This window comes from Podarcis bocagei (genome assembly GCF_964188305.1).
Source record: "Podarcis bocagei genome assembly, chromosome: 3".
Taxonomy (NCBI): Eukaryota; Metazoa; Chordata; class Lepidosauria; order Squamata; family Lacertidae; genus Podarcis; species Podarcis bocagei.
Genome location: NC_138127.1, coordinates 52,784,687 through 52,801,529, shown reverse-complemented (window position 1 = coordinate 52,801,529; position 16,843 = coordinate 52,784,687). Strand labels below are relative to the sequence as shown.

Here is a 16,843-nt window from a genome sequence, read left to right as displayed (position 1 = left end):
AGAGCAGCTTCGTCACGCTGGCCACGTGACCCGGAAGTGTCTGCGGACAGCGCTGGCTCCCGGCCTCTAGAGTGAGATGAGCGCACAACCCTAGAGTCTGTCAAGACTGGCCCATACGGGCAGGGGTACCTTTACCTTTTTTAGTAGAATGGTGGCAGAAGGTGGACACACCAGGTAAGGGGGAAACGCAGCTGGTTCTTCTGGTCAATCACTCAGTTTCAATAACACTTTGTGGTCCCACAAATCACAGAGATGCTGCTTTTAAATGTCAGATCAGTTAAAAGGTAAAACAGCAGCTATTTGTGATTTGATATGAGAAGAACATGCGAACCTGGCATGTAAAACATGGGTAGATGGAGGGGAACAATTGAGAAGCTCTTCTTGATGTGTCCACTAGTTTTCCAGATGTAACCTCAACCTCAACGTGGGCGGGAAGGAGGGGTTGCTATTGTCATTAAGGATTGCATCTCCCTTCCCAGATATCCCTTTCAGCAATCTGCCCGTTTTGAATGCCTGGACCTAATACTGGGCTCTTGAAACAGGACTGGGATTCTCCAAGGGATTTTCTGAACTGGGCCTGTGGCCCTGGATAAGGAAATGAGCTTGACCTTCCAATATGAATCTGGATCCATGCCTGCATTTTTTTCAGAACCATGTCCTTTCTTGCAAATTATGCTTTCCTGCTCTGGCACATCCACTGCTGAATATTTGTGGTTTCAGACTTTCTCCTCCTCAAAACCCCTACGACACTATGTATGTCACACTTTCTCATTAGGCTCTTCAATCATCTGCACATGACATGGTAAAAAATAGGAACTCTGGGTTTGGTGTGATATACATACAAATGTGGCTATGTCTCAAAATATTATATAAAACATAAACCTTTGAGAGCAGCATTTCCTGTGGCTCTTCTTTCTCTATTATGCTCATGTCAAAAAAATGACAAAGGTGTGCAATGAATTCATTATGCACCCTGCTGGCCTTAGAGGCTTGGGTCTTGATCTCTTCGGACTCATTCAAATAGGTTCTAAAAAGATATAAAACAAAACAAAAAACCAAACAGCTTATATGATGGACACAAAACAAAGAACATTTTTACATCAACACAGTGGAAACTTCAGCTGGTGCAGAATTCTGCAGCCAGGCTGCTCTCTGGGACAAGACAGTTTGAGCATACTGCACTAATCCTGGCCCAACTGCACTGGCTGCTCGTTAGTTTCTGGCTTTGACCAATAAAGCCTTAAACAGCTCAGGACCTCAAGGACCGCCTCTCTCCAAAGGAACTAACCTGCACCCTGTGTTAATCATCTAAGGCCCTTCTTTATGTGCCCACTCCATAAGAGGCCTGAAAGGTGGCAACACGAGAACGGGCCTTTTCTGTAGTGGCCCCCTGCTTGTGGAATGCTCTCTCCAGGGAGGCTTCACAGATGTCACCCTGAACAACTTGCAGGAAAGGTGGGATGTAAATGTAATTAAACTAAACCAAATCAAAATTCCAGTTCTAAAACATCTGCCCTCCATCAGAAATCAGGTCACAAACTATACTCAATAGGAGTCTAGGTCAAACTCCATAGTGCATTTACAAAGGTTTTTACATCATACCTCCCTATCTCTAGGCACCAAAGAAACAGGATAAAACCAACAAGCTACTAAGATCTAGTTATATATCAGGGGAATGCTGTGGATGTGGCATATCTTGATTTCAGAAAGGTTTTTGACCAAGTCCCCATGAAGGTCACCTAAAACAATTACCCAAAAAGCTAGTGTTATTAAGCCTATTAGCTCTTACATACAAGCTCTCATCTTCCAACTGACCACAGAAACTAAAAAAAGTCAGTGGAAAATACATGTGCTTCCCCAACTTTGTGCCCTCCAGATGTTTTCCAATATAACTTCTACCAGGCTCCAGCCAGCAAGGTGTGGTCCAAAACATCTGGAGAGTAGCAGGTTGGGAAAGGCTGCTCTAGGGCAATTATTTTAGGTTAAGATGTCAGTTTGTTTGATGTCATTACCTGACTTTACTTTCCAGTTCAGTGGTTTTCTCTTTCAGTTCCAAATTCTCCTGGAGAATGGCCTGGGCTTTCAGGTCTGTTTGTTTTTTAGAAAAGGCAATTGTTCCAGATTCCTTCTCAATCTCCTGGAGTCTGCTTTGCATGGAGAGGAGTAGAGAAGATTGCCTAGCATCGTTCTCCTTATAGCTTTCAACGTCAGCCTTCAGTTCCTGAACAGATACTTCTTTAGAGGCTATTTTGGATTTAAGATCTTGAAGCTATAAACAGAAATGGATCATGAAATGCAGGCATGCAAGGGAAATCTCAATATGACCCAGTGCATATTTTAACCATTTTCAAGTATCAGGAGAGGGGGGCATACCGTATTTTTCGCCCCATAGGACGCACCGCCCCATAGGACGCACCTAATTTTTTTGGGGGGGGAATAAAGAAAAAAAATTCCCTCCCCAGGCACGGGGCAGGCACGGGGGAAGCCCGAGCTTCCCCCGACCCCAGCCCCCAGAACAGCCTGCTATCTGCAAGCCTAGGGAGCCGCGCCGGTCTCCCCAGGCTTGCGGAGAGGTGCGTGAAGCCCGGGGGCGCTCTTCAGCGCGCACCAGACTTCGGAATGCAGGCAGCTTTGCGCTACCCTCCGAAGCCCCTCGCGGCTTCGCGCCGGGATCCGGAGGGTGGCGCGGAGCTGCAAGAAGCCCTGGAGCGCAGGCAGCTCCGCGCCACCCTCCGGAGCCCCGCGCGGCTTCGCGCCGGGATCGGGAGGGTGGTGCAGAGCTGCAAGAAGCCCTGGAGCCCAGGCAGCTCCGCGCCACACTCCGGAGCCCCGTGCGACTTTGCGCCGGGATCCGGAGGGTGGCGCAGAGCTGCAGGAAGCCCTGGAGCGCAGACAGCTCTGCGCCACCCTCCGGAGCCCCGTGCGACCTTGCGCCGGGATCCGGAGGGTGGCGCAGAGCTGCAGGAAACCCTGGAGAGCAGGCAGTTCTGCGCCACCCTCCGGAGCCCCGCGCGGCTTCGTGCCGGGATCCGGAGGGTGGCGCAGAGCTGCAGGAAACCCTGGAGAGCAGGCAGTTCTGTGCCACCCTCTGGAGCCACGCGCGGCTTCGTGCCGGGATCCGGAGGGTGGCGCAGAGCTGCAGGAAGCCCGGGAAAGCCTGCATTCGCCCCATAGGACGCACACACATTTCCCCTTCATTTTTGGAGGGGAAAAAGTGCATCCTATAGGGCGAAAAATACGGTAAGTTAATTACTTGTTATTAAGTTATTATCTTAATTACTGAATTTCTTCCTTCCCAGGACAGTTTTAAATTTGCCTATTCACTTAAATTTGTTTTAATTTCTTGCATCAGTGTATTAAATTTAACCAGCAGGGTGGACTGCGCGTGAAAAGAACAAGCCTGATACAACCCTATGCACATGAATTTGAGAGCAAGGTCTACTGAAATCTGTGCCTTTCACTTCTTCACTTCTTAGTAAATGTGCATAGGATTGGTTTGAAAGTACCATATGGAAGAAATGTTTTACCCCTCTATATCAATCAGGCCATGTTAAGTAGACCAAGTTTCTTCAAAAACATTTTCTTTGCAAAACATGCCCCAAATGAACTACTACTACAGATTAGTTTTATAGCACCTTCTTGCCCCTAAAAACGCTTCTGGGCAAGCAACACAGCATACTAAATCTTCCATGTCTGAGTATTTATGTGAGGCTCTACTTCCCCTCACACTTTTTTTTGGGGGGGTGTCCTTCTTTCAGTATTTAAAGCTTTCTTAAAAATTACTATGATCCTAGCCACTTCCCAAACTTCTGACAAAGGAAGCTGATTTTAGCAAAGATTGTTATTCTTATTTCACGTGGAATTCATAAATGGAAGCCATCCTGCCTCATCAACATTACTTTTTCTGTATTATCTGAACAATGATTTTTAATTTTTAAAAAAATCACATAAAAATTTAGTTATTCAAGCTAAGATATGGTTACGGAACAGCAATTTGAGTCCTTAAAGAACAATTCTCAATTTCCCAGTTAAAAACTCATAGAGGAAGATGGAGTCAAAGTGTGAGTTGCAGAAATGAAATTAGCTACTTGGGGAAGGTTTTGCCTTCTACTCACAGCCATAGGACCTTCTCAAAGTGGCTCTCGCACCAAACTAGTTGAACCAAAGTGATTGACTGAATATAAAGTCAATGCTGCTATATTTTGCAAATATCTGCTGAAACGTGTTCAGGATGAGGGTTTTAAACCAGATTATTAAACAGGAATAAAGAGAACCACTGCAGCATTTACACAGTTAAACTTTAATCTGCACAATAAATATAATGGAACTGCTATTAACAGAATTTATGGAAACAGGTGCTTGAAAAGCTTCAGGTTCACCATATGCTGAAGTGTGACATTTGCACTTCAAAATCGTGGGAACTATACTTAACATGCTAACAAGACGCAATAAGGAAAGAAAATCACTTTTCACTCAAAAGTTAATTAAATGGATCTGGCAACAACAAATGTATTCACTTTTGCAACTATGTAATGTGTTTTGTGTTTTCATGTTGCAAACAGCCCTGTGATATTTGGATGATGGGCAGTAAAGTAATTAAGTGATTGATTGACTGATTGATTGATTAAATTCAAAAGACTAGTAAACTATACCTCTTAAAGCAAAAACCTACACCCATAATAAAAGAACAAGACAAAGGAAGCAACTAATGAATGTGCTGGATTTTGCTACAACGTTAAAGTTTATGCATTAAAGCATATTCTCTTACATGTAATTAATGGACTGTCCATTAATTAAAAACAGAAAATGTGGAAAAAGCAAAAAAGTCTGCAGATTATTTTCTTATTTTGTCATGTGTGACCTACATTTACAATTTGATGGACAAATGCATCAGATTGACCTGCAGATCAAGTAAATTATACTGCTTACCCATGTATTGAAGAAGATTCACACTGCCACCCTCATTTCATGGACAGAAGTTGACTGGAATTGCAGCTGAGTCAACACTAGCAATGGGATTGTGTTCTCCACTGCACTTGAGGGCAGCAGGCTACATTAGGGGATGTATGATAAGCCTCTGGCACACATAGTTATAATCTCCAGCAGAGGAGAATGGCCAAGGGACTTGGGACCAGCTTGGACAGAGAGACTGCTGCTGCCCACATCATCTGCCACCTAAGGTGATTGCCTCACTCTACTTAATGGTACCAGCCCAGTCCTTAAAAATGTCCTTAGAAGGTCCAGTCCACACATGGTCACTTGAAAGTCGCTTCCACTACCTTCACAACCTTAAGACTAGAAAACCACCCTGAAATCTGAAAATTAGAGGAGAAATGCCAATTTTAGTGCTTAGGCCATGCAAATTGTAGAAGAACACCGTCATGGATATAGCAAACACTGTACATGTGCTTATTCATGCACAGGGATGTCGCGGCACTCATGCTTCTTGCCTGAGGACAACTTCCTGAAGCCTGCAGTTTGTGTGCTGTGAATGGTTAGTTAGGCATGGCCAATACAAAGTCTTATTAACCAGGATAAACCATTTTAAAACAGGGAATGCCCTTTTTCTGAAAGCTCAGAGAGCAGCTGCCAGTCAGGGTAGACAATACTGAACTAGTTGGACCAATGCTTTGACACAGTATAAAGCACCTTCAGCTGTTCCTCTGCCATCTTGCTCGCATTCCATTCACTTCAATAAGATTTAAGTAGTATGTGGGCTATGGGACCTGGATGGCTAAGCCAAGGGGAAACAAGACTAAGGTTATAGTCCAGTATCAGTCATTCTTACTGAACTCAGTGAAACTTCTGGTTTGTAGTCTAAGGCCTAAAATAAAGTTTGGAGACTTCAGAGGAGACAAACCTCTGGGCACAAGCCAAATACACTAACCATGACCAGGATACCTGTAAAATGAGGCATTTATCAGCATGTACCATCTGGTAAGTGTAGCTCACTGGATGTTTTCTGTGGGTCAAGAAACATTTGTGATACAAAAAGGTTAAGAAACATTTTCATGTAAGTTCCAAACTTACCTCTGCCTGGGAACATTCATACTTCACCAGGAGTGCTGCTAACTCACTACGAGCCGTTTCTGCTGCATTCCGATAGTGGCACAGCTGCTCTCGAGTAACAGGAACATCCGACAGAAAATAATTATGAGCTCCCTAGTGAAAATAGTATAGTCAGGGTCAAAGGCAAAGAATAAGAACTCCTTGTTTTCTTTTCTTCTGTTATTGCTTCACTTAGGTTTCAAAGGACCAATTTTAAGGACAGCTTTCCAATCTGGTGCATGACCTGGGCAAGAAAATCAACTGGGGGGAGTGCCGTCGTGTTAATTTTCTTGGGCCTCTCAGGGACTTTCAATGCCATCAGCCATGGTAGAATTCTGGATTGCCTTGTGGAATTCCAGAGTGGAATTTGCAGCTAAAGTATTATGATGGCTATGATGGTTTCTGGAGGGATTGACCCAGGAAGTGGGGTTGAAAGGCCTCTGTTCTATATCATGGCTATTGGTCATTGGAATAATCAGCTTGCAAACTGGTGCTTGCAAATTGCTGTGGCCCAGGCTTTCCAGGTATTGCCAATCAGCTGATAAGAAGTGCCTGCAACCCCGTGGTCCAGCCACAACTTTGCCTGCCCTAATGGGTGATGCCATATATGACATCAGGTGTGCAGTGTGTGTGGCAAGTGTGTGTGGCTAAGTCAAAACAGCCTCATGGGTCAAAGTAGACATTCGATTAAAATGGAAAAGTAGAATATAGTTTTTAAATGAATACATGTTTGGATTTTTCTTTTTTTGGCTGACACAGTACTCAGGATGTTGATGGTATTTTGTAGTTTTGTACATTTCTCTTGCTGTACAAGAATCCTGAATGTTGTTTCTATAGTCTGAGAACAGCTGGCAACAGTTATCCCCCAAAGCCCAATTATCTTAAATAAAAGCAAGGATTTGTGAAAGTGAGAACAATCAAATACGTGCCTTCCAAATATGCTTCTAACATGACATCTGGGTAACTGTTGCATTGTTTATTTGAATAAAATTAAACCTAATGTGTTTTTGGAGCAGAATTGTATTTAACGCTATGAAGAAAAGATAAACAGTACAACTATGATTTGAGGTTTAAGGAAGGCTGGGGTTAATCTTTATGTGTATAAATAATCAGACAAAGGCATCTAAACAAATTTCAGCTAACCATTCAGACGGCTCAACATGCATTCAAGAGAATGTGAGTAGAAGCCCCATGTAAACATTCCCTGCTCAATACAGTGAAGGCTGGGAACTACACTAACATGGTGATATTCATGGGGATGGAGCATGCATGCCTGCCTCTGCCCCCACCTCCCCAAATACAGTACCCACAGATACAGTGTTTGCCTGAACACACCTTGTGTCTTGGCTTCAATTTGTCTACACTCTGGACTGAATGAAAAATAGAAACCTAAACCTTCCAGTGCTTTTATTTCAGGCTTCTTTTCTGCAATTTGTCCACTTGTTGTAGGCAACAAGGAATTATGTGCTGGCAAGTGAGTGGGATGGCAGAAGAGGGACAGATTGTTCTGTTCTTCTTCCCTTCTTTCCGCCACTCCTTGCAACATTTTGGTTTCCGTGATGACCACACACAAAGGGAACCCCCTTTCTCTGCTGCTAGCTTGCATGCATGGAAGAAACAAACCTCATTTCCATTCTGGTTCCAGTCCAGAAGAGAAGGCTTTCAGTCTTTTCCAGACAACATGGAAATTATGAGACTCTTAGGTTGACAAAATAAGGTGCAGGCTAGTAACTTTTGTGGGCTTATTTACAAGGATGTTCTGTACTCAAATGGTATGATGCTCACAGACCCAGGAAGGGGTTCATGTTTCATATTGTTATGGCTTAAATATTGTTGATTATTCCTTTAAGCACCTCATCTGAGAGGTTTTTACGCCATAATCACTGCTTTCCCCCATTATTGTATACTCTCCAACTAGCACAAGGTCAAATAACATAGTCTAAAAGCCAGCAGTAAACTTAAGAAAATCATCTCAGTTGAACCATTCAAATCCTTTCTGAAGGCCAGAACTAATGTGACTGAGTTCCAGAGATTAGGGGCCATCACTGAAAAGGTCCTGTCTTTATTACCTACTAGGTACACCTGGCATGTGAGTTGTATTTTGTTGCATTAGTAAAACACAACAAACAGTACTGGATGGGATGGGGGGTAATGGCTGTTAGATTATGTTTAGCAAGGCTCCTAGGCCTTTAAAAGCTGTATATTAAGAAATTGTACAGCACCTAGATTGTTTCTGGTGCTTGGCAAATTTTTATACATTACTATTTTTGTTTGTTTGTTTGTTTGTTTGTAGCAGCTCCTGCTGTTTTAGTTGTTATTTGTAGGTTGCATTATTTCACCAACAAATGAGTTTTTCCCAAATGTGAAGTGTTGGCCTGTCTGTTGAATTTCTGCACAGATGGTCACTAAAGTATATACAATTAAAAGGTTACTGTAATCAGAGAATATTTTAGCAATCCTAAATCCACTGAGATCCAAGAAACAGGCTGCATAAAATAAAGCTGGGAAAAGTACACAAAGCAAATACCTTTTGCTCATTTCTGTTCTAAACTGCTGGATGGCTGGGCATCAAAAACCAGGTAAAGTAATGAGGTAGTGGTTTCCTCTGCTCTACTTCCATATGAAATGCTGTAGTAAAAGCGGCTGAGAGACGAGAACAACCACTCCGAACTGATCCATGTGCCTAGACTGTGTGTCAGAATAGCTTTGGAACTACAGAGCCTAACACATCCCATCCACCATGCCAGGTGCTCAACCATCTCCTGTGTTTGCAGTTCCAGGCAGGCAGCAAACCCAGGATATTTATGGAGCCTAGCATATATGGGTGGTTTAAAAGTTGCAAAGGCAAAAGCAGAGCATGCCTCCCAATCTATTATACTAACTGTCCTCACAAGATCTAGGTAGCATCCCTGCAACATGTGGCTCAGAACACGCCCACCAGTTTCCCCATTCTGCAACAACCATTGCGTCAACCTTATATAATCATCTTAAATGTGATATGTGATTTTTGGATATTTCTGTTTCCCTTTAGTCTATGTGCAAGGAAAAACAGACCTTGACATGTTCTGCTGGGTTGGATCTATAAATCAGATATATTCATTTATTTTGGACTCTAATAATGTCTCCATCTTCTTGGGATTACGCTTTACTGGCAATCTGTTTAAAATAAAGCATACAGCTTTGCCTACATGTTATTCATAGACACATTACTCCACACCAAAAACATTTAGAGAGAGAGAGGGGGGGGGATGGGAAAATTAAAGTTCAATCGGGGATAGGGAAAGAAATACAGAATAAAAATAAGTTTTAAAAAGAAAATATTTCTGTGATTTATTTTTTACCGAAATCTGGATGATAAGCAGCTGAAATGCAAACAAAAGAAGAGTCTTGCTTGGATGCCCGCTGTGTCTTTGAAATTCCAAAAGTTACAAAGCACAGATTTATGACCACAGGCAAAATTGCTTTCATCATACACAGAGTTTGCAAATTGCTTTTCTGGCAGCAAAAGCTCAGTGGTTTTTTATGGAGAGTTTCAGAACCTAACAGATCGATTGGGTCATCAAAGGAAATATTACCTTACTGATGACCAGTAACCTTCAGGTTGACCAGTTTTATACTTGCATATCCCAAAAGCAACCCACAGAAGAGAAGAGTTTTATGAAATGGACAGGTAATAAATGCAAGTAAAACCGCACCAAATGGTGAGCAGATGGTTACACTTGTCCTGGATCCCACCCCTGTCCCAATAGGTGAGCCACTTTCCTACAGAAAAATAATGTCCATTAAGAGAGGAAGTAGCCTGCTCTGCATGTAGATACCTCATATGTAAACGGATAAGTTTTTGACGATTAACTGATAAATACATTCTGTTAAATAAATAAATTAAAATGTATGACATTCACACATTTCCTGCCATATATTTTAAGTTAAGTACAGTGGTGCCTTGCAAGACGAAAAAAATCCGTTCCGCGAGTCTCCTCGTCTTGCGGTTTTTTCGTCTTGCGAAGCAAGCCCATTAGCGGATTAGCGGGCTTAGCGGATCAGCTGATAAGCGGCTTAGCGGATCAGCTGATAAGCGGCTTAGCGGATCAGCTGTTAAGCGGCTTAGCGGCTTAGGATCAGCTGATAAGCGGCTTAGCGGCTTGGGAAAGGGGGGGGGGAGGAAAAAAACCCCACAGGAACTCGCAAGACATTTTCGTCTTGCGAAGCAAGCCCATAGGAAATTCGTTTTGCGAAGCACCTCCAAAACGGAAAACCCTTTCGTCTAGCGGGTTTTCCGTCTTGCGAGGCATTCATCTTGCGGGGCACCACTGTAGCTACAATTGACTGCAACAAAAGAAACACACGTGATCTGCATGCAAGTTACATGTCACCTTCTAAACACAAGGGCTTTCCATGCAGCAAACATATATGCCTAAAAATAAGGTGCTCACAGAGTTATTTTATGTTGTTTGTACACTTTACAAAATCACATCAGCCTAGGAGCCAACCACGCAAACACACCCTTAGGATTTAGAATATTATCAGTATTGAATCAGTGTGGGGTAGTGGTTAGAGTGCTGGTCCGGGGACTGGGAGGCCAGGGTTCAAATTCCCATTCAGCTATGTAGCTCATTGGATGAGCTTGGGCCAGCCACTGTTTCTCAGCCTAAGCTACCTCATAGGGTTATTGTTGAGATTAAATAAGACGGGGGAGAACCATAAATGTCACCTTGAGCTCCTTAGAGGAAAAGTAGGTTTAAAGTGTAATAAATAAGGAATGTTGTGGCAACAGTGTACAAGAAAACAGGTCCCTGTCCTGAAGAGCTAACAATTTAAAATTTGATAATGGGGAGGTTATGCCAAAGGCTTAATAGGAAACCGTTACTTGCTACTAGAAGGTGCAGATGAGGAGCTTAATTTGTCTACTATAAAATAATAACAAATCCTATAAAAGGCCTTGCCTTTGTAGAGGAAGGGAGCCTGAAAAAAGAAGAAAGAACAAAGATAAGTAGTTGCTCACTGGCCAAAAAAAAAAAAAAAAAGTGGATTGGTTGTTTTTGTCTGGCTGCTACTGTTATAAAAAATGTATAAAGATGTTTTTGTTTTTTTGCTGTAACTGAACAATAGATCCAATAAATCAATATGCTCAATTTTGCAATTGTTGTATGTTTATGAATCCAGGACTGCTGGTAATTATCTGGATATAGAGAAAAACAACAACGAATGTCAATCCAGAATCTTGACATGAAGGGTGCTTTCAAACAAGGAATTTCCCCAGGGAAATCTGATGTGGTTACATTCACACAAACTCATATTTATTTTGTATCCCATCATGGTTTTAGTATCAATGAAGAGAGAGCTATAAATCCTGTGGGTGGGTAGGTGGGTAGACAGACAAACAAACAAACAAACAAACAAACAAACAAACAGAACAATCCACTTCCATGACTGTCATCCATTTTAGGTATTTCACTCTCCTACTTCCATATTCCAAGATTATGCTTCCACTTTGTTCCTGGGCTTGCATTACATGTGCACTGAGAATATGTTATTACAAAAGTACCCAGTGCTTTGTGGGACCCCTTCAGGAGAAGAAAAGGCTAAGGAGTATACCCTACAAATATGTGGAGTGCAGTCCCTAAGGTGGTTGGATGATGTGGGATATTTCTTTTTAGAGGATGTAATTGCAGTTCTAATTTTAATTATAAATATCAATGAGTTTGCAGTATACACTATTATTATGGACTCTAGAGAAAAAGGTTAGCATAAGTTAAAGTGAACATATGAAAACCACAAAGTGACTTGTCTCCATATGTTATGTGGAAACTGGGTATTACATTACAGGTGTTGTAACTATATGCAGTATAAGTGTAGTGCAAATAAAATGCTACACATGAAATCTTAGTCTTTTGCCCCATCATCTGGAAAGGTCCTATGAGAAACTTGAGCAACAATCTTCCTGGGTTTCTCTGAACTTTAGATCAAAGCCTTGAGTTGGATGAAAGATAAAGAACTGAAAAGAGGAAAACCTTGGATAAATACTCCCTCTTGCAGCATTTTACAAGAAACAGTTTAGTCCTTGAATTAGGAAAGATAAGCTTTAATAACCAAGCTGTACCTAAGTATAATTGAAACAATAATCTTTAGTGCTTTATACCATACAAGGCACACTGCAGCTGTGCTCTATGAAATGAAACAGCAAATGAAATGGATTGATCTGCTACCAGACCTTGAGAACTGACACAGAACAATTCTTTTTAGGGAGGGCCTTCCCTTTTGCTGCTTCCAAAACTTTTACTAGTAGTTAGCTTTCTTGTCCAAGAAAAATACAAATGAAGCAAGTTATACTGAACAGGTACTGAGTGGTCAGACAAGTTGATGATGTGTGGGTTTCTTCCAACAAGAGAGGAACACAAACGGAAGACTAAGACAACATTCAGTCACCCATTCACATCAGTGACATAATATGTAAGCTAGTAAAACAGAGACCATACACAGAGTAACTCCTTCACGGAGCTACAATTTCCAGAGTTCCATAGGCATGAAGATTGACTGTTAAACCACTTTGGGATAGGGAACTAGGGGTCTCCTAACAGCCGCCAGCACCTTGAACAAACTACAGTTCCCAGCATTCTTTGGAGGAAGCCATAACTGTTAAAGTGGTAACAGTGCTTTATATGATGGGGTGGATGTGGTAATAGATCTTTACAGCAGCTGTATTCATAGTTTACAAACAAAACCATGTTACATTGCTCACATTATTGAGTCCAATATAACATGTGAACTAAGGCTGTGTACACACCATATACTAAAAGTACATCTCCCCCAAAGAATCCTGGGAGCTATAGTTTACCCCTCATAGATCTACAGTCCGTAGGACCCTTAACAAACAGCAATACTCAGGATTCTTGGGAGATGCTTATTTGTATAGTGTGTACTTAGCCTAACTCTCTGAATTTCTGTAGAACGTTTTGCTCTTAAAAAACCAAAAGACATCTGGCATCTTCGGTCATAGGTCTCAAGCGGCAAGTTTAGGAAAGACCTTTGCCCAGAATCCTAGGCAACCACTTTTTTTATTTTTTTTAAAAGGATGCTTGCAATTTGATACTGATGAGAAATAAAAACATATAGAATTCTCCTATATAGTAATTTACCCAACAAGCAATACAAAATACAGCGTAAAATTATACAGTGGTACCTTGGGTTAGAACTTAATTTGTTCTGGAGGTCCGTTCTTAACCTGAAACTGTTCTTAACCTGATTAACTGTTCTTAATCTTTAGCTAATGGGGCCTCCCGCTGTTGCCATGCCGCTGCCGTGCGATTTCTGTTCTCATCCTGAAGCAAAGTTCTTAACCTGAGGTACTATTTATGGGTTAGCAGAGTCTGTAACCTGAAGCGCCTGTAACCCGAGGTACCACTCTAGTCTGTTCCTTATTATTCGTGAGCAGTTTGTATTTATCTTTTATTTATTATATTTATATACCACCCTTCATCTGAGTATCCCAATTTGGCTCTGGTCTCTAACTTGTAAAGACTCAGTAGGTTCTGAATGTTGAACAACTGCAACTCCAGTGCGCATTTGTGCGCATTAACAATGCTTTAAATGTTTTATTTATATCACGTTCCTGGTGATAATGCTTAAGGTAGCTCATCATCTTTTTTAGAAAGATCATATAAAGAAAATAGTTGACAATTTAACAACGGACGTTAAAAACAGCGGCAAAAACCCCAACCAGCATTTGTCCCAGGAACTTAAAATGGCTTTCTAGTATCTAAATGACAGTGTAGCACCAAGCAAAATTCATGGGGTGGGGAGATGAGATGTTCTCTGATACGGCAAACACCCTGCTCCAATTGCTGCCTGTTCAGCCAGGAGCAGCTGAAGCAGGACCTTCAAGGTTGGTCCAAACAGGGATCAGGAACCTGTGGCCTTCAAGATGTGGCTGCACTACAACTTCTATCATCCCTGACCACTGGCCACACTAGTTGTACCTGATGGGAGCTGGTGCCTAACTGGGCGGACCATTTTTTATCACTGTAACTTGGTTGAATACTGCCACCTGCGTAATTATAGTCAAGGCACATGACAAACACCGTAACCAGAGGCTTGCAGCACTGAAGACTGAGCCAGAGTTAAAACAGGACTTCAGCCATGACATCAATAAAGGGTCTAAAAACGGAACTGGAAAACAAAGTGCAAGCTAGGGGGCACATCTGAGCTACTGCAGCGACACAGAGGGAACTACAGCACATCCCAACTTGTACTGTACCACGATAGGAGTCGAAACCTTTTCTTTCTGTCTTTTTCTTGGTGATGCTGCTATGCCTATAACAGCTGTGTGCTGAGTAAAATTCAGGAGGTGCCACTTTTCCTACCACGGAGATTCAGCGATGAGGAAAGTTTCACCTGCTGAATTTAGGAAAAGGGTGGGTGCTGGCAACCACAGTTACACATTTACTCATGTAAATAGTCAACATGTACCAACGGAATGTATTAATAGGATTTCTCTTTCGATACCAAGAGAAAACCTTGCCTCTGGATCAGGCACCCCCCAAACTTGGCCCTCCAGCTGTTTTGGGACTACAACTCCCATCATTCCTGACCACTGGTCGTGTTAGCTAGGGATGATGGGAGTTGTAGTCCCAAAAAGCTGGAGGGCCGAGTTTAGGGGTGCCTACTCTGGATATTATATTTGAGAGAACGGGGCCTGCCCAAAGCACTGAGCCGCGCACCAGTAGCTCAGGACTGGAGCTGGGGGTCCATACCTCCGCTTCTAGCGAGGCTGCCGCCGAGGTAGGTGGCAGCAGCAACGGCGCGTTGTTGGTCACATCGATGAGCCTGGCAGAGGCAGAGCCCCCGCGGGAGCTGCTGCTGCTGCTTCTCATGCTCCCCCGGGGCCGCCACGCGCTAGACTTGAGCTGCGCGGCTTCCAATGTTCGATCAGAACTTTACCCGGGAAATCGACCGCGCGCGTCCTCAGCACAAATCTTGCTAAGCGACACTGGTCTCCAGGGAAACAGGCACACACTGCAGAGCTTGTAGATTGGAGGGGACGGCTGATTAGTTCTTCTCGCGAGAGGTCTTGAAGTTGGATTTTATCCAACTGAATAACGTTTGTCTTCCCCTCCAAATGTTTGGGAACTGGGCAAGGAAAGCATTGCCCTCCGTATCAGGTTAGGCTGGTGGTGGCACCAGAAAAGCTGGCGAGGCTTAATGACTTCCAACAGTTTACAGGTTGAGTTAGAACAACGCAAGTTAATTTGTAATTTCCTGCAGGTGGGTGGGGAGAATTTGAAACGCCTTTTCCACACATTGTATTGTTGCGCTTTAAAATCTTGTATTCTTAGCAAATTCTCTATGCGTTTCGTGCACACTTTAAGTGCTATAGGCGTATATACACCTAAGTATGAAACAGTCCTAAGTTTAGAGCTTTGACGACAAATGGCTCTTCTTTATTCTTTCTTTTAAAATATTATATCCTGTTTTCCTGTTTCATTGTTTTTTTAATGATAAAAATGTAAACATATCAAATATATTAAAAGCTTAAACACTTTAAAAGGAGAGCAGATACAGCATCAAAGGTATTCCAGGGAGCAAAAAAAAAAAAAGAGTTAGAAGGAAGCTTGAAGGTTTTTAAACCAAATTCTCTTCTAAATGCCGTCTGCAGTGATGCAACCACAGTATAGTTGACAGATATTGCTGACAGACGGCTGTCCTTTTAACATAAATAGTTCCAGCAAAGGAAAGCACTTCTCCCTATGCAGTCAGTTCCATTGTTGAACAATTTCTACCTTGGGAAAGTTTATCCTAGTGCAGGGATGGCTGGCCTTTCAGATGTTGTTGGACTGCAATTCCCAACTATTGGAAATGCTGGCTGGGTATGATGGAAACTGGAATCCTACACCATCTGGAGGGCCACAGGTTAACTACCCCTGTCCTAATGTTTATCTGAAATCTGCTTTTCTGCAGTTTCTGCCATTGGTTCTTGTTTTGCCCTCTGGAGCAGTAGGGAACGAGTCTTCAGATATCTGAAGACTGCTATAATAGCACATCACATCAATTGCTCCACTTTTGCCTCCATCTCTAACAAGTGGCCCCAGAAGATCGCCCAAAACGGAATGTGGCCCTTGGGCTGAAAAAATTTCCCCACCCCTGCTGTGACTAACACATAAAGCTTGTAAGTACCTAGCACAAATGATCCTGGATTTCTTTGCCTGAAATCTGGCACATTTCTTACCTTTCCTTATGCCTGCAATTTTCAGACTGATGAACCTTGCCCTTTCAGGAAATTTGGATTTATTTGTCTGTAATTTATCCACTCTGGAGGGGCTACCGTGCCCTCACATTTCATCTACTTTTATAAAGGTATGAAGGTATACCCATTGTTTGAATTCCTGCTAGTGAAGTGGGGTCTGGGGAGAGGAGGTAGAGAAAATGAAGTGGACTCGAATGGATGAATTGAATTGGAGAACCCACTAATACACTGAATGGAGGCTTTCTGTTTTACAAACTGCTGAATCCAAACTGAAAATTAGGCTGGTACATAACCATATTATTTTACCTTGCTAAGTAGGTAAGGAGAGAACTGATAGCATGAAACAGTGTTTCAAATAATAACCATTTTAATGATTGATATCCTACCTTGTCCTCCCAAATCATGTCTTTTAACTTAATACGCCAAAAATTGGGATCTTAAAGTGCCAACTGCTAAAGAATTCGGCTTCTATTCCCAATTACAATTAACTAGTTAGAACTGAGGCCAGCTTATGAAATTCATTAGACTTCTAGGTCATCTCCCTTAGAAATCATA

General features: G+C 42.4%; 1 protein-coding gene across 1 annotated transcript in view; it reads right to left on the bottom strand.

The window, feature by feature from the left end:
* The window catches only part of LOC308583297 (uncharacterized protein), a 61,349-nt gene that overhangs the window by 24,296 nt on the left and 20,210 nt on the right, over positions 1-16,843 (bottom strand). The window contains exons 10-12 of the mRNA XM_081187111.1: positions 6,031-6,162; positions 2,013-2,269; positions 883-1,027 (exon numbers count right to left, since the gene is read on the bottom strand). Coding sequence (XP_081043237.1) covers positions 883-1,027; positions 2,013-2,269; positions 6,031-6,162 — 534 coding nt within the window. The remainder of the gene's footprint in view (positions 1-882; positions 1,028-2,012; positions 2,270-6,030; positions 6,163-16,843) is intronic.